The 24,664-nt window shown below is 56.6% G+C and overlaps 2 protein-coding genes across 5 annotated transcripts; both read left to right on the top strand.

Moving 5' to 3' along the window:
* The first annotated feature begins 291 nt into the window (after positions 1 to 291).
* On the top strand, positions 292 to 18,832 carry LOC105497195 (GIPC PDZ domain containing family member 1). Of its 4 annotated transcripts, none has more exons than XM_071087781.1 (9): positions 292 to 395; positions 3,019 to 3,073; positions 5,023 to 5,109; positions 13,646 to 13,744; positions 15,897 to 16,082; positions 16,190 to 16,370; positions 17,076 to 17,188; positions 17,821 to 17,902; positions 18,027 to 18,832. In XM_071087781.1, exons 5-9 carry the CDS (start codon positions 15,900 to 15,902, stop codon positions 18,176 to 18,178), a joined length of 711 nt encoding a protein of 236 aa, XP_070943882.1. In that variant the 5' UTR covers positions 292 to 395; positions 3,019 to 3,073; positions 5,023 to 5,109; positions 13,646 to 13,744; positions 15,897 to 15,899; the 3' UTR covers positions 18,179 to 18,832. The 4 variants fall into 4 exon arrangements, with proteins under 4 accessions (XP_070943882.1, XP_070943879.1, XP_070943881.1 ...); XM_071087778.1 differs by having other exon boundaries at positions 13,427 to 13,744; XM_071087780.1 differs by lacking the exon at positions 292 to 395 and adding an exon at positions 486 to 508 and having other exon boundaries at positions 13,427 to 13,744.
* A 3,240-nt stretch (positions 18,833 to 22,072) lies between these two features.
* On the top strand, positions 22,073 to 24,136 carry LOC105497247 (prostaglandin E receptor 1). Its single transcript, XM_011768251.2, has 2 exons — positions 22,073 to 23,213; positions 23,774 to 24,136. Exons 1-2 carry the CDS (start codon positions 22,101 to 22,103, stop codon positions 24,038 to 24,040), a joined length of 1,380 nt encoding a protein of 459 aa, XP_011766553.1. The 5' UTR covers positions 22,073 to 22,100; the 3' UTR covers positions 24,041 to 24,136.
* The last annotated feature ends 528 nt before the right edge of the window (positions 24,137 to 24,664 follow it).

Raw genomic sequence — 24,664 nt, 5'->3', positions numbered from 1 at the left:
GTTCAGGGGCCCCAGCTTCCTTTCCATTGGCCGCTCGGCTCCTTCCTCCTTCGCGATTGGCCAGGGCCCAGCTGCAGCTCCCCCCCCTCCTCAGCCCTCCGTTGGTACAGCCCGCCGCGGCTTAGGCAGGGCGGGACGGTCCACTGCTTCGCGGCGCGGGGGGGAGTCGGGAAGAGCCGGGAGAGGAGGAGGGATCCCTCTGGAATGTTTCCGTCGGGTCCACCCGAAGCGGACGACGCGGATTGGCCGTAAGCACCGGGAGGCAGCCGCTGATTGGCCGGCCGTGGGTGTCGGCCCCGCCCCCCAGGCGCCGCTGCGGGAGAGGCCCGGGCTGGAGTTTGCGGAGGGCCGAGCCGGGTGCGCACCGGGAGGCGGAGGCGGCGGCGGCGGCGCAGGTGAGTGACCTCGGCGGGAAGGATGTGTCTGCTCCGGGCCCCCGAGGGTCGCGGACCTGCGAGGATCCGGTCGATCGTGCAGGGTGTGGCCGGCCCCGTGGACGCGACTGGAGGTCTAGGCTGCGCGCGGGGATGCCGGAGGCCCCTTTCCGGGGAGAGCGGGGGTGGGGGGTGGTGGGGGCAGCTCCCTTCCTGCTGGGGGTCAGGGGACAAACGCCTCCCAACGCTGGGCTGGGGTCTCCGGGCTTGCCCCTCCCCCCGTCCCCCCTCTGGACGGTCCCCATCCCAGCGTGGACAGGCGCGGGGTCGGTGTTTCTGACCCTTTCCTGGGCACATCCCCTCAGCTAACAGCGTCTGAACCCTCCAGGGTCTCGAGCGGGGACGCAGTGAGAACCAGGGTCTGGATAACAATCATAAAAAACTCCACTCCAGCTAGCATTTATTGGAGGGCTTCCGTGTCAGGTATTTACCATGCGGATCATTGACTCTAAACACCTCAATGGGAGGTGCTGTGCCTTGTAAAAAAGGTGAGGCAGCCGACCCAGAGAGGTGGAGTCACTTGCCCAAGGTCACACAGCTAGTAACTGGCACATCTGGCGCTGGAACTCATGCCCCAGGGTCCAGAACTGGAGTCACAGCCTCTAGACTGGATACCAATAACTCATGGCTCAATTGTTGCTGAGTAGCTTCGGCCCCCTACCCCTCCCACCCTTATCCCGTACTCATAATAAGGGCCACACCTGCTGGTCTTTTGCTTTACCAGCCACTCAAACAGGAAGCTGCCCTCCTGTCCCTTCTCCCCTGAGCTGGAGAGGGCAGGTCTGACTACCTGAGTCCAGAGAAGAGAGTGACGTCTGCAGGGGGCCAGGATGCTGGGGTCCTGGGCCCCCTGGGCCCCCCGGCAACCTGGGCCGAGGTTGGGAAGTAGGCGTTTTCCCCGGAAACACCCAGGAGCCGGTTTTTCAAGAGTGAATCAGAGGCCTCTCTCCCTCCTTCTCTCCAAAGCAATACTATGCTGGAAGGGGGAGCCTGGGCGTGGTTTTCCCCTTCCCCTAACTTCTGTGTGCTCCCAGGAACCCGGTTCCCCTCCTCCTGCTGGCCATACTGTGTTTCTGTGTGGCGGTGGGGTTGCTAAGTTTCAGGCCCTTGCCAGGATAAGGGGGTGAGGATGCTGAAATTCCAGCCCATACACTGTATATCCGGGCTGAAGTGTCTCTTCTTCATCTCGTGTTCAGGTGTGAAGGGAGCCAGGGAAAGCGGGGAGGCCAGTACAGTTGGCAGCTCCACAGCAGGCACGTTTGAGGGGCTGTTTCGAGGATGGAGGGGCACAGAGAGCAATCAGAATGAGGACCTGAGACACATTCATTCATTCACTTAGTCTACAAATATCTCGTGAGCACCTACTATGTGCATGTGCTAGGCACTGTTCTTGGCACGGAAAATACAATAGTGAACAAAACAAAATTTCTGCTTTTCAGGAGCTGGCACTCTGAAGGGAAGCAGCCAACACACAAGTTAGCAAGTAAATAAAGAAGATAATTTCAGATGGCATTAAGTGCTATGAATAAAATACGAGCAGGTGGCACTGTAGAGAGTAGTTGTGGGCAGGGGGTGCCAGCCCCGCAGAGATCAGACAAGGAGGCCGGGCGCGGTGGCTCACGCATGTAATCCCAGCACTTTGGGAGGCCGAGGCAGGTGGATTGCTTGAGGGCAGGAGTTTGAGACCAGCCTGGTCAACATGGGGAAACCCTGTCTCTACTAAAAATAGAAAAATTGGCAGGGCGTGGTGGCTCACGCCTGTAATCCCAGCACTCTGGGAGGCTGAGACAGGTGGGTCAAGAGGTTACGAGTTCGAGACCAGCCTGATCAACATGGTGAAACCCCCTCTCTACTAAAAATATGAAAATTAGCTAGATGTGGTGGCGTGTGCCTGTAATCCCAGCTACTCAGGAGGCTGAGGCAGGAGAATCGCTTGAACCCGGGAGGCGGAGGTTGTAGTGAGCTGAGATTGTGCCACTGCACTCCAACCTAGGTGACAGAGCGAGACTCCATCTCAAAAAAAAAAAAAAAAAAGAAGATGGGCAAGGCCAAGGTCTTTAGGCTGGACCAAGCTTGGAATCGTGTGGTTGGCGCAGAAGATGAACCCGGAGCAGCGATTCTGCAGGGGTTTGTGGATCCCAGTAAAGAGTTTGCAGTTTTTCTTCCGGAAGGTGGGAAACCATTGTAAAGTTTCAGGCAGGGCAGTGATGCCATCTGGTTTACGTTTTAAAATAGAGACATGAAGTTAAATGACAGCCTGAGGCTGGAAGACAAGAGTTCTGCCAGGGCAGCATGCAATTAGGTTCCTGGGCCTGAGCCGTCTGTACCACAGGGGCGGTTCCAGCTTGCTGGGGCAAGCCTGGGAGGCTCCCTGGAGGAGTGGGCCTGGAGTAGGTGTTGGCGGGCAGAGAGGGCTGGGATATTCCTGGGCAGGGCAGGGCAGGGCAGAGGAGGAGACACCTATAATAATGACAACAGCATCCTTAAATGGAGTCTGAGGCAGAGTGTGGATGGAATACACGAGTAATCTCTTTGGATTTCCACAACCACCTTGAGAGTGACAGGAATGCCACCCATTTTTCAGATGAAGAAACTGAGGCCCTGTGACGTGAAGTGACTTGCCCCCGGCCACGCAGCTGGTAAGTGGCAGGGGTGGGATTTGAACCCAGGCCACGAAGCCTCTTATGGCCGTGGCAGGCAGATTCATTAATCACTCACTTCCCTCACTGCTGTTAATCCCTCCTTACGGGTGGGGACGTGGAAGCCGGCATGAACCAGGGCAGTGGGTGTGGGCAGAGAAAGAGAGTAAGGAGGCTGGGAATTGGTGGTCAGGATGTAGGGATCTTAGGAAAAGGAGGAAGCTTGAATCTTGGTACAGATGGCAGTAGCAAGGCCGGGCGCTGTGGCTCACACATGTAATCCCAGCACTTTGGGAGGCCGAGGTGGGCGGATCACGAGGTCAGGAGATCGAGACCATCCTGGCTAACATGGTGAAACCCTGTCTCTACTAAAAATACAAAATATTAGCCAGGCGTGGTGGCGGGTGCCTGTAGTCCCAGCTGCTCAGGAGACTGAGGCAGGAGAATGGCGTGAACCCGGGAGGCGGAGCTTGCAGTGAGCCGAGATCGCACCACTGCACTCCAGCCTGGGCAACAGAGCGAGACTCCGTCTCAAAAAAAAAAAAAAAAGATGGCAGTAGCAGTAATTGTCACCAATATTTATGCAACCCTTATTGTGTGCTCGGACTGTTCAAGCACATGCATGATTTCCTTTGAGCTCAGAGAGGTTAAGACCCTTGCCCAAAGTCACACAGCTATTAAGTGATGAAGCCAGGTTCCAGATTCATGTTTTTAGCTTCCTGCCTCCCAGTGCATAGAGCTAGCGGAATTGGAGGGATGATGAGGGATCTTTTCTTTTTTCTTTTTCTTTTCTTTTTTTTTTTTTTTTTTTTTGAAACAGAGTCTTGCTCTGTCACTTAGGCCGGAGTGCAGTGGCACGATCTCAGCTCACTGCAAACTCCGCCTCCCGGGTTCATGCCATTCTCCTGCCTCAGCCTCCCAAGTAGCTGGGACTACAGGCGCCCGCTGCCACCATGCCCGGCTAATTTTTTGTACTTTTTTTTTTTTCTTTAGTAGAGACAGGGTTTCACTGTGGTCTCGATCTCGTGACCTCATGATCCGCCCGCCTCGGCCTCCCAAAGTGCTGGAATTATAGGCGTGAGTCACTGTGCCCAACCTCTTTTTTCTTTTCTTTCTATTTTTTTTTTTTTTTCTTTTGAGACAGGGTCTTGCTGTTGCCCAAGCTGGAGTGCAGTGGTATGATCGTGGCTCACTGCAACCTCCACCTCCAGGTTCAAGCAATTCACCTACCTCAGCCTCCAGAGTAGCTGGGATTTCAGGCATGCGCCAGCACACCTGGCTAATTTTTCTGTGTTTTTAGTAGAGATCGGGTTTCACCATGATGTTGGCCAGGCTGGTCTCAAACTCCTGACCTCAAATGATCCACCCTCCTTGACCTCCCAAAGTGCTGGGATTACAGATGTGAGCCACTGTGCCTGGCCCCAGCTAATTTTTTTTTAAATTTTTAGTAGAGATGGGGTCTTGCTATGTTGCCCAGGCTGGTCTCAAACTCCTGAGCACAATCCATCCTCATGCTTCAGCCTCCCAAAGTGCTGAGATTACAGGTGTGAGCCACTGTGCCTGGCCAGTGAGTGCCTGTTGTGTGCTAGCCTCTGTGATGGGTGCTATGAATAGAGAGATGAGGGAACCAATACAAGACTAGTATCCAGAATATATAAAGAGTTCTCACAAATCAATTAGAAAAAGGAGAGGCCATGCAATTAAAAACAGACCATGCATTTAAAAAAAAAAAGTGGGCAAAGACAGGCAGTTCACAGAAAGACAAATCCAAATAGTTAAGAACTATACGGCTGGGCGTGGTGGCTCATGCCCGCCTTGGCCTCCCAGAGTGTTAGGATTACAGCTGTGAGCCACCATGCCCGGCCGACCCTGGTTTTTCTTTCCAGCGAGGTCAGAGCCCGGGGAGGGGTCAGAGCAGAGACAAATGTGACGTGACTTATATTTTACAGGACCATTCTGGCTGCTGTCTGGACAAGAAGTCGTGGGGGTTAGGGTGGAAGCTGGGAAGCCCACAGGAGCCAACCGCACTAGTTTAGGTGAGTGATCATGGAGATGGACCAGGTGAGATGAGAGGGTGTGTTAGGGGACAGATGAATGAATAGATGCATGAACAAACGGATACATGAGACTGGGTGCAGGCCGGGTGCAGTGGCTCACGCCTGTAATCCCAGCACTTTGGGAGGCCAAGGCGGGCAAATCACCTGAGGTCAGGAGTTCCAGGACAGGCTGGTCAACATGGAGAAACACCATCTCTACTAAAAATACAAAAATGAGCCAGGCGTGGTGGTACACACCTGTAATCCCAGCTACTCAGGAGGCTGAGGCAGGAGAATTGCTTGAACCCAGGAGATGGAGGTTGCAGTGTGCCGAGATCACGCCATTGCGCTCCAGCCTGGGTGACAGAGCAAGAGTTCACCTCAAAAAAAAGGAAAAAAGAAAAGATTGGGCCGGGCGCGGTGGCGCAAGCCTGTAATCCCAGCACTTTGGGAGGCCGAGAAGGGTGGATCACGAGGTCAGGAGATCGAGACCATCCTGGCTAACACGGTGAAACCCTGTCTCTACCAAAAAATACAAAAAACTAGCCGGGCGAGGTGGCAGGCGCCTGTAGTCCCAGCTACTCGGGAGGCTGAGGCAGGAGAATGGCGTGAACCCGGGAGGCGGAGCTTGCAGTGAGCCGAGATCCGGCCACTGCACTCCAGCCCGGGCAAGAGAGCGAGACTCCGTCTCAAAAAAAAAAAGAAAGAAAAAAGAAAAGATTGGATGCGGCCAAGCTGAATCCAGCATGATCCCCTGGAAGAGACCATTGGATAGGAGGCACCAGGAAGTCCCTTTTACATAAAGAAATACAGGCTGGGCGCAGTGGTTCACACCAGCCTCCTTTCGCTCACACCACGATGGCTAGGCTGGTCTCGAACTCCTGACCTCAGGTGATCCACCCTCCTCAGCCTCCCAAAGTGTTGGGATTATAGGCGTGAACCACCACCACTGTGCCCGGCCTAACTCATGTATTTTCTTCCTTTTTTTTTTTTTTTTTTTGGAGATGGAGTCTCACTCTGTCGCCTAGGCTAGAGTGCAGTGGAGCCATCTCGGCTCACTGCAAGCTCCGCCTCCCAGGTTCACGCCATTCTCCTGCCTCAGCCCCCCGAGTAGCCAGGACTACAGGCGTCCGCCACCTCGCCCGGCTAATTTTTTTTGTATTTTTAGTACAGACGGGGTTTCACTGTGTTAGCCAGGACAGTCTCGAACTCCTGACCTTGTCATCCTCCCACCTCAGCCTCCCAAAATGCAGGGATTACAGGTATGAGCCATCGCACCTGGCCAACTACTGTATTTTCTAGATAACTAATCCAGGCTCTTGAGAGCAAGCACTCAGTGCTTCCAGAGCTGCTTCAAGCCATTCAGGAGAGATCTGTCTCCATAACACAGATACCTCCTACTAGGCCCCACCTCCCAACACCACACCACCCCTTTGGAGATCAAATTTTTATGAGTTTCAGTGGGGTAAACCTTATCCAAACCATCGCAGGCTGGGTGTGGTAGCTCATGCCTGTAATCCCCGCACTTTGGAAGGCCAAGGCGGGAGGATTGCTTGAGCCCAGGAGTTCAGGACCAAACTGGGCAATGTAGTGAGACCCATCTCTACAAGAAATAAAAATTAGCTGGGCATGGCGGTGAACACCTGTAGTCTCAGCTATTCAGGAGGTCGAGACAGGAGGATTGCTTGAGCCTGGGAGTTTGAGGCGGTAGTGAGCTGTGATCATATCACTGCACTGCAGCCTGGACGACAGAGTGAGACCCCATCTTTAAAAAAAAAAAAAAATCAAGACAACATAGCAACCGTGTTACCTCCCTGCCCTCATGTTCTCACTATCCCCCCTTCACTCACTGTTCCAACCCCACAGGCCGCCTCACTGTTCCTCAAACATGCCAATTGCATGCCCAGTTCAGGGCTTTTCTTTTCTTTTTTTTTTTGTGTGTGTGTGTGTGTGTTTAGACGGAGTCTCACTCTTTCGCCCAGGCTGGAGTGCAATGGCGCGATCTCAGCTCACTGCAACCTCTGCCTTCCGGATTCACGTGATTCTCCTGCCTCAGCCTCCTAAATAGCTGGGATCACAGGCATGGGGCACCATGCCCAGCTAATTTTTGTATTTTTAGTAGAGACAGGGTTTGCATGCACCACCATACCTGGCTAATTTTTGTATTATTAGTAGAGACAGGGTTTCACCATGTTGGTCAGGCTGGTCTCAAACTCCTGACCTCGTGATCTGCCTGCCTTGGCCTCCCAAAGTGCTGCGATTACAGGCATGAGCCACTGTGCCTGGCCAGGGCTTTTCTTTGTTTTTTTGAGATGGAGTCTCAGTTTTTCACCCAGGCTGGAGTGCAGTGGTGTGATCTGGGCTCACTGCAACTTCCGCCTCCTGCATTCAAGTGATTCTCCCGCCTCAGCTTCCCGAGTAGCTGGGATCACAGGTGTGCACCACCACGCCCACCTGTGTATTGTATTTGTAGTAGAGATGGGGTTTTGCCATATCGGCCAGGCTGGTCTCGAACTCCTGACCTCATGTGATCCATCAGCCTCGACCTCCCAAAGTGCTGGGATTACAGGCTTGAGCCCCCATGCCCAGCCCCAGCTCAGGGCCTTTCTACTGGCTGTTCTCTCTACTTGGAACGTTCTTGTCCCAAATCATTGCATGAATGCCTCCTCCTGTCGTTCAGGTCTCAAGTTCAGCTTCACTTGCTCAGAGACACCCTCACTGATCTTATCCGTAGAACTTGTCTTGCTTTGTCTCCATATCACTATTAAAAATTATATGAGGCTGGGCACAGTGGGCTCATGCCTATAATCCCAGCTCTTTGGGAGGCCAAGGCAGGAGGATTACTTGAGCCCAGGAATTTGAGACCAGCTGGGATAACATAGCAAGACCTGTCTCTAAAAAATAAAAGTAAAAAAATTAGCAGGGCATGGTGGCAAGCACCTGTGGTCCTAGCTACTCAGGAGGCTGAGATGGGAGGATCACTTGAGCCTAGGAGGGCAAGGGTGCAGTAAGCTCTGATTGCACCACTGCACTTCAGCCTGGGCAACACAGGAAGACTCTGTCAAAAAAAAAAAAAAGGAAAATAAAGGGAAAAAATTATATTAGACATTTACTCATTTCCCTTCTCACTGTGCATTTCCTCTTCTGGACTGTCCACTTCTGGAGGTCATAGGCAGAGCCCCAGCTAGCCTATATAGCATCTGTGAGTGAATTAGACAACTCTTCGGCCGGGCGCAGTGGCTCACGCCTGTAATCCCAGCAATTTGGGAGGCCAAGGCGAGCGGATCACGAGGTCAAGAGTTCGAGACCAGCCTGGCCAACATAGTGAAACTCCATCTCTACTAAAAACACAAAAAAATTAGCCAGGGGGCCGGGCGTGGTGGCTCAAGCCTGTAATCCCAGCACTTTGGGAGGCCGAGACGGGCGGGTCACGAGGTCAGGAAATCGAGACCATCCTCGCTAACCGGGTGAAACCCCGTCTCTACTAAAAAATACAAAAAACTAGCCGGGCGGGGAGCGGCGCCTGTAGTCCCAGCTACTCGGGAGGCTGAGGCAGGAGAATGGCGGGAACCCGGGAGGCGGAGCTTGCAGTGAGCCGAGATAGTGCCACTGCACTCCAGCCTGGGCGACAGAGCGAGACTCCGCCTCAAAAAAAAAAAAAAAACAAATTAGCCGGGCATGGTGGCGTGTACCTGTAGTCCCAGCTACCCGGGACGCTGAGGCAGGAGAATTGCTGGAACCTGGGAGGTGAAGGGTGCAGTGAGCAAAGAGTGCACCACTGCACTCCAGTCTGGGAGACAGAACGAGACTCTGTCTCAAAAAAAAAAAAAAAAAAAAAAAAGAAAAAAGGAAAGAAAGACATTTCTTCCTCCTGGCAGACACCACACCAAGAAATGTAGCTTGGCAGGCAGTGTGTAGGCCAAATTTCAGTCCTACTTGTCACCTTGGTCTAGTAATTTTGCACAGTGCACAACTTGTGTAACTGAACATGGTGGCCCTAGTCAAGGATCTTGCTTTTTTTATTGAAGACAATATCTAAAATGGTGCGTAAAATATAGTAAGTACTTTAAAAAAAAATGTTTGAAGGGAGTGGAGAATGGAGAAAGAGAGAAATAAAGAAACAGGCCGGGCGCAGTGGCTCACGCCTGTAATCCCAGCACTTCAAGAGGCCAAGGCGGGTGGATCACTTGAGATCAGAAGTTCAAGACCAGCCTGGACAACATGACAAACCCCGTCTCTACTAAAAACACAAAAATTAGCCAAATATGATAGTGTACTCCTGTAGTCACAGCTACTTGGGAGGCTGAGGCAGGTGAATTGCTTGAACTCAGGCGGCAGAGGTTGCAGTGAGCTGAGATTGCACCACTGCACTCCTGCTAGGGTGACAGAGCAAGAGTCTGTCTCCAAAAAAAAAAAAAAGAAAGAAAGAAAGAAACAACAAAAAAAATGTAAGTCCATCAAGACAAGTTTTGCTGTAGAAAACAACCCCAAAATGCTTAGTGACTGAATTCAGCAAAGATTTGCTTTTTCTTCCTGCTGCACTTCCATTGTGGCTCAGCAGGGGGCGCCATTCACTGTAGTCATTCAGGGCCTGGCTTCAGAGTCGCCACCATATCAAATGTGGCTCATCACCCTGCCTGGGAGAGAGATCTCTGGAGGCTCCAGCACTTAAATGCCTCAGCCCAGAAATGTCATGTGCCACTTCCTCTCACAACCCATTTGCCAGAAATAATCATTTAGCTGCCCAGTCACAAGGAGGTCAGGAAGCGCCATCTACCTGTTTGGTCCAAAGAGGGGAGAGTCAGAAATTTTTTGCACACAGTGTTAGTGACTGTGGCTGATAGGAAAACAGAAGCTTAGTCGCTTTGAGGCTTCATTTTTCTCATCTGTTCAGTGAGCATAATTACTGCATAATGTGATCCTTATGTTACAGTGTGGTGTGAGGGTTAAGGAAGGTCACAGGCTGGGCACGGTGGCCCATACCTGTCATGCCAGAGCTTTGGGAGGCCAAAAGCTCCTTGAAGCCAGGAGTTCCAGACCAGTCTGGGCAACATAGAAAGATCTCCTCCTTGCCGGGCGCGGTGGCTCACACCTGTAATCCCAGCACTTTGGGAGGCTGAGGTGGGCAGATCACGAAGTCAGGAGATTGAGACCATCCTTGCTAACGTGGTGAAACCCGTGTCTACTAAAAATACAAAAAATTAGCCAGGCGTGGTGGCAGGTGCCTGTCGTCCCAGCTACTCTGGAGGCTGAGACAGGAGAATGGCGTGAGGCCGGGCGCGGTGGCTCAAGCCTGTAATCCCAGCACTTTGGGAGGCCGAGACAGGCAGATCACAAGGTCAGGAGATCGAGACCATCCTGGCTAACATGGTGAAACCCCGTCTCTACTAAAAATACAAAAAACTAGCCGGGCGAGGTGGCGGGCGCCTGCAGTCCCAGCTACTCAGGAGGCTGAGGCAGGAGAATGGCGTAAACCCGGGAGGCGGAGCTTGCAGTGAGCTGAGATCCAGCCACAGCACTCCAGCCTGGGCGACAGAGCGAGACTCCGTCTCAAAAAAAAAAAAAAAAATGGAGAATGGCGTGAACCTTGGAGGTGGAGCTTGCAGTGAGCTGAGATCATGCCACTGCACTCCAGCCTGGGTGACAGAGTGAGACTCTGTATCCAAAAAAAAAAAAAACCACTCCTTACTATATATATATATATATATATATATTTTTTTTTTTTTTTTTTTTTTTTTTTTTTTTGAGACAGAGTCTATCTGTCACCCAGACTGGAGCCAGTGCATTGACACGATCTCTGCTCACTGCTAACCTTCATCTCTTGGGTTCAAGCGATTCTTCTGCCTCAACCTCCCCAGTAACTGGGACTACAGGCATGTGCCACCACACCCGGCTAAGTTTTGTACTTTTAGTAGAGATGTGGTTTTGTGGTTTCACCATGTTGACCATGCTGGTCTCAAACTCCTGACCTCAAGCGATCTGCTCACCTCAGCCTCCAAAAGTGCTGGGATTACAGATGTGAGCCATTGCCCCAGGCCTACAATAAAATTTAAAAAAATAATAATTGGGTGTGGTGGTACACGCCTGTAGTTCTAGTCACTTGGGAGGCTGAGAACGGAGGATGGCTTAAGCCCAGGAGGTCAAGGCTGCAGTGAGCCATTATCATGATCAGCCCACTGCGCTCCTACCTGGGGGACAGAGCAAGAAGAGACCCTGACTCTTTTTTTTTTTTTTTTTAAGACTGAGTCTTGCTTTGTTGCCCAGGCTGGGGTACAGTGGTGCAATCTCAGCTCACTGCAATCTCTGCCTCCCGGGTTCAAGTGATTCTCTCGTCTCAGCCTCTCGAGTAGCTGGGATTACAGATGCCTGCCACCACGGCCAGCTAATTTTTGTATTTTTAGTAGAGACGGGGTCTCACCATATTGGCCAAGCTGATCTCCAACTCGTGACCTCAGGTGATCTGTCCACCTTGGCCTCCCAAAGTGCTGGGATTACAGGCGGGCACAATGGCTCATTCCTGTACTCCCAGCACTTTTGAGAGGCTGAGGCAGGAGAATTGCTTGAGCCTAGGAGTTTGAGATCACTTTGGGCAACATATTGAGACACCCCCCTGCATCTCTGCAAAAAGTTTTTTTTTTTTTTTTTGGAGATGGAGTCTTACTCTGTCACCCAGGCAATAGCGCAGTCTCAGCTCACTGCAACCTCCGCCTCCCAGGTTTAAATGATTCTCCTGCCTCAGCCTCCTGAGTAGCTAAGACTATAGGCACATGCTACCACACCCGGCTAATTTTTGTGATTTTTTAGTAGAGACAGGGTTTCACTATGTTGGCCAGGCTGGTCTTGAACTCCTGACCTCGTGATCCACCCACCTCGGCCTCCCGAAGTGCTGGGATTAGACCACCACGCCTGGTCTGCAAAAAGTTTTAAAACATTAGCTGAGCGTTAGCCAGGTGCAGTGACTCATGCTTGTAATCCCAGTACTTTGGGAGGCTGAGGTGGGTGGATCACTTGAGGTCTGGTGTTCAAGACCAGCTGGCCAACTTGGTGAAACCCCATCTTTACCAAAAGTGTAGAAATTAGCCGGGTGTGGTGGCACACACCTGTAATCCCAGCTACTCGGGAGGCTGAGACAAGAGAATTACTTGAACCCGGGAGGCAGAGGTTGCAGTAAGCTGAGATTGCACCACTGCACTCCAGCCTGGGCAATAGAGCAAGACTCAGTCTCAAAAAAAAAAAAAGGTCAGGATCTCCTCAAGAATCGCTTGAACTCGGGAGGTGGAGGTTGCAGCGAGCCCAGATCACACCACTGCACTCCAGCCTAGGGGACAAAGTGAGACTCCATCTCAAAAAAATAAAATAAAGGTTAGCTGAGCTTCATGGCATGTGCCTATGGTCCCAGCTATTTGAGAGACAGGCGTGAGGATCCCTTGAGCCTGGGAGATCAAGGCTGCAGTGAGCTTTAATTATACCACTACACTCCAGTCTAGGTGACAGAGCAAGACCCTGTCACAACAACAAACGAAACAAGCAAACAAGGTCACAAAGCAATAATCCTAGCTGCTGCTGTTACTATTCTTGAGATAGAGTCTTGCTCTTTAGCACAGGATGGAGTGCAGTGGTGTGATCTTGGCTCACTGCAACCTCCGCCTCCTGGGTTCAAGCAATTCTCACGCCTCAGCCTCTTGAATTGCTGAGATTACAGGCGTGCTTGGCTACTTTTTGTGTATTTTTGGTGGAGATGGGATTTCGACATGTTGGTCGGGAATCTTGAACTACTGACCTCAAGTGATCCTCCCGTCTCAGCCTCCCACAGTGCTGGGATTACAGGTGTGAGTATTTTATTTTATTTATTTATTTGTTTATTTTTTGACAAAGCCTTAGTCTGTCACCCAGGCTAGAGTGCAGTGGCGCGATCTCGGCTCGCTGCAACCTCCACCTCCCAGGTTCAAGCTATTCTTGTGCCTCAGCCTCCCGAGTAGCTGGGATCACAGGTGCGCACCACCACACCTGGCTAATTTTTATATTTTTAGTAGATGTGGGGTTTCACCATGTTGGCCAGGCTGGTTTCAAACTCCTGACCTCAAGTACTCCGCCCACCTCAGCCTTCCATAGTGGTGGGATTACAGGCGTGAGCCACTGCACCCAGCCCCGTTACTACTTTTATATAAAAGTGTCCCATCACTATACAAGAGATGAGGATTTCAACCGAGGCCAGTTTGTTCTCTGAGTACTTTCTTGGGCCTGTCTGGTTTGAGTAGTGTGGGAGGGGCACCCAAGGCCCTTGCCCAGACCCTGAGCCCCACTTCCTCTCCTACAGATCCTCTGGTGACCCCACTTCTCGCTGCTCATGCCGCTGGGACTGGGGCGGCGGAAAAAGGCGCCCCCTCTAGTGGAAAATGAGGAGGCTGAGCCAGGCCGTGGCGGGCTGGGCGTGGGGGAGCCAGGGCCCCTGGGCGGAGGTGGGGCGGGGGGGCCCCAAATGGGCTTGCCCCCCCCTCCCCCAGCCCTGCGGCCCCGCCTTGTGTTCCACACCCAGCTGGCCCATGGCAGTCCCACTGGCCGCATCGAGGGCTTCACCAACGTCAAGGAGCTGTATGGCAAGATCGCCGAGGCCTTCCGCCTGCCAACTGCCGAGGTACCCACTGGGGAATCGGGCACCAGGGTCCCTGATGGTGGGCCAGAGGCCTGGGCCTGCATCCCATTTGTGAGCTGGGGTTCAGATGCCAAAGCTGCAGATGCTAAGCCTGTGCCCCACTCAGTGGCGGGGGCCAATGGCCTGGGCTGGATCTGAGTTCCCATCAGGCACTGGGAGGCCTGTGCCCCTGTGAACTGTGGGGAACTGGAAGCCAGGGCTGGATGCTGAGTTCCCCTCAGGTACTGCGAGGCCTGTGCCCCAGTGGATTGTGGGAACTGATGACCAGGGCTGCATGCTGACATCCCATCAGGCACTGGGAGGGCTGTACCCCCAGTAGATTATGCAAGACTGATGGCCAGGGCTGGATGCTGAGTTCCCAGCAGGCACTGGGATACCTGAGCTTCAGTGGACTGTGGGAGGCCGGGGCTGGATGTATTGATTGGATAGATGGATTGAGAGGCCTGCATCCCAGTCTATTGTGCAAGACTGACAGCCAGGGCTGGACGCTGAGTTCCCATCAGGCATTAGGAGGCCTGTGCCCCAGTGAAGTATGGAGAACTGGAGGCCAAACCTGGATGCTGAGTTCCCATCAGGCATTGGGAGGCCAGTGCCCCAGGAGATGGTGGAGGCTGGAGGCCAGATACAAGATGCACTTCTCCGTGATTCCTTGGAGAATCCCAACACTGTGGGAGGCTGGCTTGCCTGGCACCAAGCACTGTGGGGATGGATGGGAGGGGGGCAAGGATGGCAATAGTGGGTTTGAACAAGTAGATGCAGGGGTCTCCATAAGTGGGGTGAGTTTCTGTGTCCTCCACAAGTATTTCCTGAGCACTCACTGTGTGCCAGGCTCCATTCCCTGAAAGCGGCAATGAATTTTTTTTTTTTTTTTTTTTTTTTTTTTTGAGATGGAGTTTTGCTCTGTCACCAGGCTGGAGTGCAATCGTGTAATCTTGGCTCACTGCAACCTCCACCTCCTGGATTCAAACCATTCTCCTGCCTCAGCCTCCCAAGTAGTTGGGATTGCAGGTGCCTGTCACCATGCCCAGCTAATTTTTGTATTTTTAGTAGAGACAGGATTTCACCATGTTGGTCAGGCTGGTCTTGATCTCCTGACCTCGTGATCTACCTGCCTTGGCCTCCCAAAGTGTTGGGATTACAGGTGTGAGCCACCGCGCCTGGCACAGCAATGAATTTTTGCTAGGACAGAAATCCTAGCTGGGTACAGTGGTGCACACCTATAGTCCCAGCTACTTGGGAGGTTGAGGTAGGGGGGATCACTGGAACTCAGGAGTTCCAGGCCAGCCTGGGCAACATAATGAGGCTCTCATCTCTAAAAAAAATTATTTTAACTATGTGGGTGTGGTGGCGTGTGCCTGTGGTCCCAGCTACTCGGGAGACTGAGATAGGAGGATCACTTGAGCCCAGGAATTGGAGACCAGCCTGTGCAACATAGTGAGACCCCATATCTCCACAAAAAATACAAAAATTAGCCAGGCATGGCTAGTTGTAGTTCCAGCTACTTGGGAGGCTGAGGTGGGAAGATTGCCGGAATCTGGGAGATTGAGGCTGCAGTGACTATGATTGCACCACTGCGCTCCAGCCTGGGTGACAGAGCAAGACCCTGTCTGAAAATAAATAAAAGGAGGCCGGGCACGGTGGCTCAAGCCTGTAATCCCAGCACTTTGGGAGGCCGAGACAGGCGGATCACGAGGTCAGCAGATCGAGACCATCCTGGCTAACACGGTGAAACCCCGTCTCTACTAAAAATACAAAAAACTAGCGGGGCGACGTGCCGGACGCCTGTAGTCCCAGCTACTCGGGAGGCTGAGGCAGGAGAATGGCGTGAACCCAGGAGGCGGAGCTTGCAGTGAACTGAGATCCGGCCACTGCACTCCAGCCTGGGCGGCAGAGCGAGACTCCGTCTCAAAAAAAAAAAATAAATAAATTTAAAAAAATAAAGGAAAATTAAATCCTAGTCCTAGCAGAGCTGACACGCTAATGCGGGCCCTGCCCTGGCCCTGGCTCAGTGGGTGATCGGGCACTGGGATGGAATGCTCCTAGTCCTCTCCCAGCTCTCTCCCTTCGCCCTCTAGTGGTGATTAGCAAAGGGGGAGGGAGGGGGGAGAGGGTTCAGCGTCTCCCACCCCTGCAGGTGATGTTCTGCACCCTGAACACCCACAAAGTGGACATGGACAAGCTCCTGGGGGGCCAGATCGGGCTGGAGGACTTCATCTTCGCCCACGTGAAGGGGCAGCGCAAGGAGGTGGAGGTGTTCAAGTCGGAGGATGCGCTCGGGCTCACCATCACGGACAACGGGGCTGGCTACGCCTTCATCAAGGTGCCTGGGGAGACGGGGCACCTCGGAGGCCTGGGAGTGAGGGTGGGCCACGGGACCCTGGAAACCAAGGCAGAGCCCCAAGGGCTGATGACTCGCCATCCCCGCAGCGCATCAAGGAGGGCAGCGTGATCGACCACATCCACCTCATCAGCGTGGGCGACATGATCGAGGCCATTAACGGGCAGAGCCTGCTGGGCTGCCGGCACTACGAGGTGGCCCGGCTGCTCAAGGAGCTGCCCCGAGGCCGTACCTTCACGCTGAAGCTCACGGAGCCTCGCAAGGCCTTCGGTGAGGAGCCGCCCCCTGCACCTCCCCAATGGCGCTGCTCACACGGGCGCAGGCGGTGGTGCCGGGAGCGGCCAGCAGGTGGCGCCCGAGCCTGGGCAGCCGAAAGGGAAGTGGGTGCAGCTCCTCCCGGTCCCGAGACGAGGTGCTGGTCTTTGGCCCAGCCGGAGAGAAGGGCGGGGGCAAGGAGGAAGGTGTCCTCACCCCTGGCCAGCCCCCACCCCTAACAGGTCAGACTTGGCCGCTCAGTACCAGCCCCCCCACTTTTCCATCTGGCTTCACTAACTCTAAGGAATGGGCCCCAGGCCCCTGAGATGGGGGTGGGGGACTGAATCACTTCCCCGGGCAGGTAGGGCTGGTCTGTTGGCCCGGGAGCCATACCCCCTTGGCCAAGAGGAGACGGACTCAGGCAGCTGGAGACTCAGGCTGGGGTACACCCGCTTCCTGTCCCAGCCCCTGGGAGCAGAAGTGGCCCCTCCAGTCTCCCCTCTAGCATTTCCTATTCCTGGCCCCCAGCTGTCCCCCCTGCTCTGCCCCACATCCATGCCAGGCCTGAGTCAGGATTCCTGCCCTGGCCCCAGCCCCCAGGAACTTGCAGAAGCTTGGAGAAGTTTGGGGTGGTGTCGAAAGCCAGGAGGGCCAAGTTCCTGCCCAGAGCGTGCTAAAACCGAGCTTCCCCCACACGCACCCCTCTCCTACCTCCCACAGACATGATCAGCCAACGCTCAGCGGGTGGCCGCCCTGGCTCTGGCCCACAACTGGGCACTGGCCGAGGGACCCTGCGGCTCCGATCCCGGGGCCCTGCCACGGTGGAGGATCTGGTGAGTGCTCCAGCTGGACCCTATCTCCAGCATTCCTTCCCTTTCTTTTTTTTGAGACAGAGTCTCACTGTTGTCACCCAGGCTGGAGTATAGTAGCTCGATCTCGGCTCACTGCAACCTCAGCCTCACAGGTTCAAGCAATTCTCCTGCCTCAGCCTCCCAAGTAGCTGGGACTACAGGCGCCTGCCACCATGCCCGGCTGATTTTTGTATTTTTAGTAGAGACGGGGTTTCACCATGTTGGCCAGGCTGGTCTCGAACTCCTGGCCTCAGGTGATCCAGCCTCCTTGGCCTCCCAAAGTGCTGGGATTATAGGCGTGAGCCACCACCCCCAGCCCTCACTTCCTTTTCATAGTAGGCAGCATTATCTGTTAGCTGAGGGGACTCTGGGCAGACAGCCTGGATTCTAGTCCACTTCTGCCACTTCCCAGCTCCCAGGGACCTTCCTTGGGCACGCGGGCCTCAGTTTGCCCATCAGTAAAATGGGGATGAGATGAACACCGATACCTTCTTCTCAGGGTTGTCCTGAGGTCTAAATAGGAATATATGTAAAGTGGTGACAAGGGCGGTCAGTCCAATTACAATGTATATTCACATTGTTATGATGTCGCTGTCACCCCTCCTGGCCCCCAGCCCTCCGCCTTTGAAGAGAAGGCCATTGAGAAGGTGGATGACCTGCTGGAGAGTTACATGGGTATCAGGGACACAGAGTTGGGTAAGTGAGGGCTGCCTGCGGGGGCGTGGGGGGCGGCATCTAGGTCTGGTGCTGGCTGAATCCACCCTGAGTCCCTTGGTCCCTGGTGTCATTTGTGCCTCCATTCTGCCCTCTCCGCCAATAGCGGCCACCATGGTGGAGCTGGGAAAGGACAAAAGGAACCCGGATGAGCTGGCCGAGGCCCTGGACGAACGGCTGGGTGACTTTGCCTTCCCCGACGAATTCGTCTTTGACGTCTGGGGCGCCATCGGGGACGCCAAGGTCGGCCGCTACTAGGACTCCCCCCGGACCCTGCGATGATGACCCGGGCCCAACCTGGTGGGGGCCCCCAGCAGGGACACTGACATCAGGACTCAAGCGTCCAGCCTGAGCCTAGCTCAGCAGCCCAAGGATGATGGGGAGGGGAGGTGGGGCCGGGCCCCCTGCCCTGCTCCAATCGGTACCATCCCCTCCCCGGTTCCCAATCTGTCCGGGGTCCCCGGCCCCCCTGTGCCCTGTTCCCCACCTACCTCAGCCGGGTCAGGCACGGGGAAGGGAGGGATCGGCCAAATTGGGCGGCCACCCCCGCCTCCACCACTTTCCACCATCAGCTGCCAAACTGGTCCCTCCGTCTCCCTGGGGCCTTGGGTTCTGCTCGGGGGTCATGACCTTCCTAGTTTCCTGACGCAGGGAATATAGGGGAGAGGGTTGTCCCTCCCCCCAGCAAATGCAATAATGCCCTCGCCCCTCCTGAGAGGAGCCCCCTCCCCGTGGAGCCTGTTACCTCCGCATTTGACATGAGTCTGCTGTGAACCCCCAACCTCCTCCCCAACTCCCATCTCCCCCCTCCAGGCCTATCCCTGGCCCAGAGCAGGAGGGAGGGAGGGACGATGGCGGTGGGCTTTTGTATCTGAATTTGCTGTCTTGAACATAAAGAATCTATCTGCTGTTGGACCTGCGTGGCTTCGGGGTGGGAGAGGGGGAGGGTCGGGGCTGAGAAAGAATTCAGCAGCTGAAATCCATCTTCCGCAGGCTCCAAATTGAATTAGGAGCTGGCACCAGGCCGCCTGCCCCCTCCCACTGTTCCTTCTGGCTGCAGGCCACCAGGCTTCCAGGCAGAGCCAGAGCTTCCTGGACTACTGAGGGTTCAAATCCTGCCCCCTCTCCCACAAGGCCTCCCGCCCCCTGGAGCTTCACAAGGCTGCCGTCTGCAGCCGGTGACAACCCCTGGACTGGGGGGAGTACCAGGGCATTGAAACTTGGCTTGGAAATAGATGGAACCTCAGGACTGCCAGAGCCCCACCCCTACACCGGGAAGTTGGGGGCAGACACGATGCAGCCCCCACCCCACGCGGCCCAATGCTGGACATGCAGGCGTCCATGGGGCACCCTGCTTACTAAACCCGGCATACTTGTTTTGACAACCCACTCATCTTCAAGGATTGAGGGTGATCAGGGAAAGGCGGGGTGGGACCCTGGCCAGACCTGGAGACAAGGGAAGGGATTGAAGCAAGGGGTGCTGGGCCACAGGGCCCCACAGGAATGTTTGGGGGTGAGCCGAGAGGCTGTGGGGAAGTCTGAGGCCAGCTTGCAATCCTCGTTCCAATAGGCAGGCTGGCACTGGGCCACCAGGAAGAGGGGAAGGGGGGAAAAAGGGAAGACCCTCAGGGCTGGGTGTTGGTGTGCAGACCCGGGTGGAGTAGGGGAGCCACTGTCCTGGTGACTCGGGGCAGACCTGAGCACCTGTGGGCTCCTTGGGTGTCTGTGCTGGGAGCCGGCTGTGGTGGTGAAGGTGTGGCTCTGTGCATCTCGGGGGTTGGGTAGGACTGTGCATCTTATCAGAGTGTTGATGGCTCGTGACGCGGTGAGGGAGGGCTGTGTTGTGGGTGAGGAATGTGATCGCTGGCTCTGTGTTCCAGGGCAACCGCAGGTGTAACTGGCAGTGTCTGGTGGTGGGGAGTGCAATGGAGTGACTGTGTCAGGGTGTCCTGGGATGTGGGTGTGTGTGTCTTAGGGTGCTGTTGTTTCTGGGGCAAGGAGGGGTGCCTGGCTAGGTCTCGGGGTGTTCAGGGGTGTTAGGGTATGTCTCAGGGTATTGCTGTTTCCTGGGTGGGGGTGCTGGCTAGGTCTCGAGGTGTCTAGGGATGCAGGTGTGTATGTCTCAGGGCGTTGCTGTTTTGGGGTGAGGGTGGGGGTGGCCAGCTAGGTCTCTGGTGTCCAGGGGCAGGGGGTGTCACTTCTTGTGCCTTAGGTGTACGGAGTGTGCCGGCGGGGCCTATCTGGGATTGTTGGGGGGTCATTACAAGTCATACAGAGTGTGACCAGGGGCAGTTTTGGCAATGTGTGTGTGTGCGCGCGCACGTGTATCTGTCTCTCGATGCCAAGTGAGACCCTGTTTCCCAGCACTAAGGAGGGTGATGTGGGTGGTCATCTCAGAGGGCTGCATTTTGGGGTGTTGAGGGGAGGGGCTGAAATTGAGGTAGTAACTCTGGGTGTGTCCCGGCGCTGGGGGTAAGACCCTGAGTTCAGGGATGTGGTGGCAGCAACCTGGCTGTGCTGAGATGGGGACAGGATGAAACTGAGTGGTAAGTGACAAGGTTGTCTTAGGGTGTGGGGCTGCCAGCGTGACCCTACTCAGGGCAGAAGGGCGAGCCTTTGTGGCTTAGGACGTGTGTCCCAGGTGTCACTCAGCCCATCTTAAAGCAGGAGCCAGACACTGGGGAGAGTCCCCAGGTCGCCAGGCCTCCTGGTTCCCCTGCCCCCTTTCAGCCGCCTCCTCTCGCCTCCCAGGATATGACTCGCTGTGGCCCTAGCCGGGGCTTAAGCCCCTATATAAATAGTAGGCGGATCCCCTGGCCAGGCTGGGCCTGACCCAAGCCAGTCTGCCCAAGGCCCTGCCCACCAGCACCTACCCCAATGTCCATGAAGGCTTTAGCAGGGCAGGGGGGCATTGCTGCCCCCAAAGAATTGGAGTTAGCCCCCCTAGTCCCAAAGCTCTAGGGAGGGGGGCAGTGGCACCCCCTGCAGCTGCCCCAGCCTGCCCCAGACGACACTCACATTTTCCAGTGTTTAGATTTTATCTACTTTATTAATGAGGCAAGAGGCCCGAGCCTCGGGGGAAGGGGGCTACTCCCGCCCTGCTGGGAGGAGGGGGTCACAGGGGGCCAGAACGACTCCAGGGAGCCTCCCTCCTCATGGAGGGAGCCGCTGGGGCCCAGAGTGGCCCCCATCCATTGCCAGGAGCAGAGAGGGGGGTCCCTGCCACTCCAGGCCCCAAGCGGGCGTGCGCGGGGTGGAGCGGCCCCTGGAGGCCAGCAAGGGCGGCGGGAGGAGCCGAGGAGCCGCCCCAGGAAGAGGGAGGGAGGAAGCGGCCTGCCGGAGAGCCAGGGCGCAGTGGGCAGCAGGGCTGAGCGGCCGGTGATGGGGACCCCGCATCCCAGGCAGTGCTGGGTAAGCGGGTTGCACGTGAGGGTCCCTGGCTGGGGAGGAGGAGGGCATGAAGGGGTGGGGCCATGGCCACCTGTCTGTCCATCCTGTGTCCCTGGGCTCTTCCCCCCGATCTGTGTGTCCCTGCCTTATCGTCTGTCCATCCTCCCTTCCCATCTGGCCTGGTGGACGGTTCCGCCCTTTCCACCCTCACCACCAGGATATCAAAGAGTGGATGGTCATGGCCTCTGGGGGCAGGGACATGGAGTGGAACCGTGGGCAGCCAGGGTGAGGCAGAGGTGATCGCAGTGGGGCCTGGCGAGAGACCACAGTGGATCAGAGGCAGGTCCATGGGGCAGGGGTAGAGATGCGTCCATGCCATAGATGTAGCTGTGCCATGTGGGGTCGGAGATGGGTCCATGGGGGACAGGGACATGACCGTGGGTAGAGATGTGCCCATGGTGGTAGAGATGGGGCTGGGGTATCTCGAGGATGAGACTGCAGTAAAGCTGACATGGGGAAAGTCAGGTAGGACCACAGGGGCAGAAATGGGTGACAGCTATCAGATGGAGCCACAGGCCCCAGGAATTTGCTACGGTGTAAAAATGGAAGGTGGAGGTCAGAGGGGGATCTGTGAGGCCCAGAGGCACTGGCAGAGATGCCTGAGGGCAGGGCTCAGGGGAATCTTGCAGGAAACCATGAAGGACAGAGAAGGGGCCAGTGGGGACAGAGGGAGGCCCTGGAGCAGGAGATGGGGCGGTGAGAGGCAAAAGAGAGGGAGGAGGGTTTCCAAATGGAGTGGCCAGGTCATTTGGAGTTGCCATGGGCAGAGGGGCTGCCTGAGAACGCCAGGGAGTCAAACGGGCCTGATGTTCTGAGATGGCACCGTGGGCTGGTCCCCGCCCGGGCCCAGCCAGCCTCACTCTGCCCTCTTCTCCTCTACCCAGCACTCCCGGCGCCTGACATGAGCCCTTGCGGGCCCCTCAACCTGAGCCTGGCGGGCGAGGCGACCACATGCGCGGCGCCCTGGGTCCCCAACGCGTCGGCTGTGCCGCCGTCGGGCGCTTCGCCCGCGCTGCCCATCTTCTCCATGACGCTGGGCGCCGTGTCCAACCTGCTGGCGCTGGCGCTGCTGGCGCAGGCCGCGGGCCGCCTGCGACGCCGCCGCTCGGCCGCCACCTTCCTGCTGTTCGTGGCCAGCCTGCTGGCCACCGACCTGGCAGGCCACGTGATCCCGGGCGCGCTAGTGCTGCGCCTGTACACTGCGGGGCGCGCTCCGGCCGGCGGGGCCTGCCACTTCCTGGGCGGCTGCATGGTCTTCTTCGGCCTGTGCCCGCTGCTGCTGGGCTGCGGCATGGCGGTGGAGCGCTGCGTGGGCGTCACGCGGCCGCTGCTCCACGCCGCGCGGGTCTCGGTCTCCCGCGCGCGCCTGGCGCTGGCCGCGGTAGCTGCGGTGGCCTTAGCCGTCGCGCTGCTACCGCTGGCGCGCGTGGGCCGCTACGAGCTGCAGTACCCGGGCACGTGGTGCTTCATCGGCCTGGGTCCCTCGGGCGGCTGGCGCCAGGCACTGCTCGCCGGCCTCTTCGCCGGCCTCGGCCTGGTCGCTCTCCTCGCCGCGCTGGTGTGCAACACGCTCAGCGGCCTGGCCCTGCTACGCGCCCGCTGGCGACGCCGCTCCCGAGGGCCTCCCCCGGCCTCGGGCCCCGACAGCCGGCGTCGCTGGGGGGCGCGCGGACCCCGCTCGGCCTCCGCCTCGTCCGCCTCATCCATCGCTTCAGCCTCCACAGCCTTTGGCGGCTCCCAGAGCCGCGGCTCGGCACGCAGAGCTCGCAGCCACGACGTGGAGATGGTGGGCCAGCTTGTCGGTATCATGGTGGTGTCGTGCATCTGCTGGAGCCCAATGCTGGTGAGGGGCGCACCGGCCCCTCGAGCCACGCTCCTTCCCGCTCCCTCTCAACACCCTCCGCCCTTCGTCGTCCCAGGACACCTTGGGCCTCCGTCCTGGACCCAACCAAGGCCCCGGCCCCTGGAGGCCCCATCCCACCTGCCCCAAAAGCCAGTATGGCCTTCTCCATCTGACCTGCCATCCTTCCTCCTAGCCCCCCTCTCTTCTTCCTTTTTGGGGTCTTTGTAGCGCACCCCGACCCACACAAGCCTCCTCTCCTGCCCAACCATTATAAGCCCCCGCGCTTCATTCCCTAGTCCTTTCACCCAACCCCCTCGTTTTTCCTCTTTCCGGGACACCTGAGACTCCTCTCCGGCCGGAGCCCCCACCCACTGAAGGTGTTTGTTTCTTTGCCTCCCTCCTTTTTTTCCGCATCCCCTTCCCACCTGGATCCCCATTTACCCTGCCTGCGACGGCTCGCCCCTCCTCCCAGGCTTTTACCTTCCAGCCACGCCCCCACCATCCCTGCGCCCCCCCTGCGCCTGCGCCCGCCAAACGGCTCACACCGGCTTCCCCCGCAGGTGTTGGTGGCGCTGGCCGTCGGGGGCTGGAGTTCTACCTCCTTGCAGCGGCCACTGTTCCTGGCCGTGCGCCTTGCCTCCTGGAACCAGATCCTGGACCCTTGGGTGTACATCCTGCTGCGCCAGGCCGTGCTGCGCCAACTGCTTCGCTTCCTGCCCCCGAGGGCCGGGGCCAAGGGCGGCCCCGCGGGGCTGGGCCTAACCCCGAGCGCCTGGGAGGCCAGCTCGCTGCGCAGCTCCCGGCACAGCGGCCTCAGCTACTTCTAAGCACAACCGGAGGCCCAACGACGAAGCCAACCCGCCCTGGGGCCGGGCCCAGGTGCGCGGCGAAGAGCCTTTGAGGAATAAAAAGCCATTCTACGAGCCCAGACAGAGCGGTGAGTCCCGTCGGGGCTTCGGCATCCACTGGGGCCGCGCAAGGGGCAGCAGAGGCGCCAAGTGCGCTTCCAGGGTGGGTGCAGTTCCGGGGCCTACCACAAGATGGCGCGGAGACACCGGGGCGCGGTTCTAGGAGGCTGGAGGGTGCCTGACCGTGGGCGCCGGAGCCGCAGGAGCAAGCGCACCGTGCGGGCGGCGGGGGCTGGGGCTGTGCTGGGAGCAGAGCGAGAGGGTGTGGGGGGCGTTTCCTGACCTTGCCACCGCCCTAACGGACTTCCGAAGCCGTTCTGCTCACTGTGGCTTTGAGTTCTTCCAATACAGCCCCAAAACCCTGTCCCCAAACCATTTTGCCCCATGTCCCTGGGCGCCCCCAACACAATACCGACCGCCTCCCATCTCAGCTTACCCACGCTCCCCCCCATAAGAACAGCTCCGAGTCCACGCCGCCCCTTGATCCTCTTCAAATGACACCCCCATCACTGGAGACTCCCACGACCAACCAGCCACCTGCCC

The sequence above is a fragment of the Macaca nemestrina genome, chromosome 20 (assembly GCF_043159975.1).
Source record: "Macaca nemestrina isolate mMacNem1 chromosome 20, mMacNem.hap1, whole genome shotgun sequence".
In the NCBI taxonomy this organism is placed as follows: domain Eukaryota; kingdom Metazoa; phylum Chordata; class Mammalia; order Primates; family Cercopithecidae; genus Macaca; species Macaca nemestrina.
Note: the sequence above shows the minus strand (reverse complement) of the source record. Positions and strands in the feature narration are given on the sequence as shown.

Coding starts and splice junctions, on each gene's coding strand:
- LOC105497247 (XM_011768251.2), top strand. CDS start 22,101: ATGGAGTGGCCAGGTCATTTGGAGTTGCCATGGGCAGAGGGGCTGCCT. Junction 23,214..23,773: donor TCTGCTGGAGCCCAATGCTG/GTGAGGGGCGCA, acceptor CTTCCCCCGCAG/GTGTTGGTGGCGCTGGCCGT.
- LOC105497195 (XM_071087778.1), top strand. CDS start 13,457: ATGCCGCTGGGACTGGGGCGGCGGAAAAAGGCGCCCCCTCTAGTGGAA. Junction 16,371..17,075: donor GGAGCCTCGCAAGGCCTTCG/GTGAGGAGCCGC, acceptor TACCTCCCACAG/ACATGATCAGCCAACGCTCA. Junction 17,189..17,820: donor CTGCCACGGTGGAGGATCTG/GTGAGTGCTCCA, acceptor CCTGGCCCCCAG/CCCTCCGCCTTTGAAGAGAA.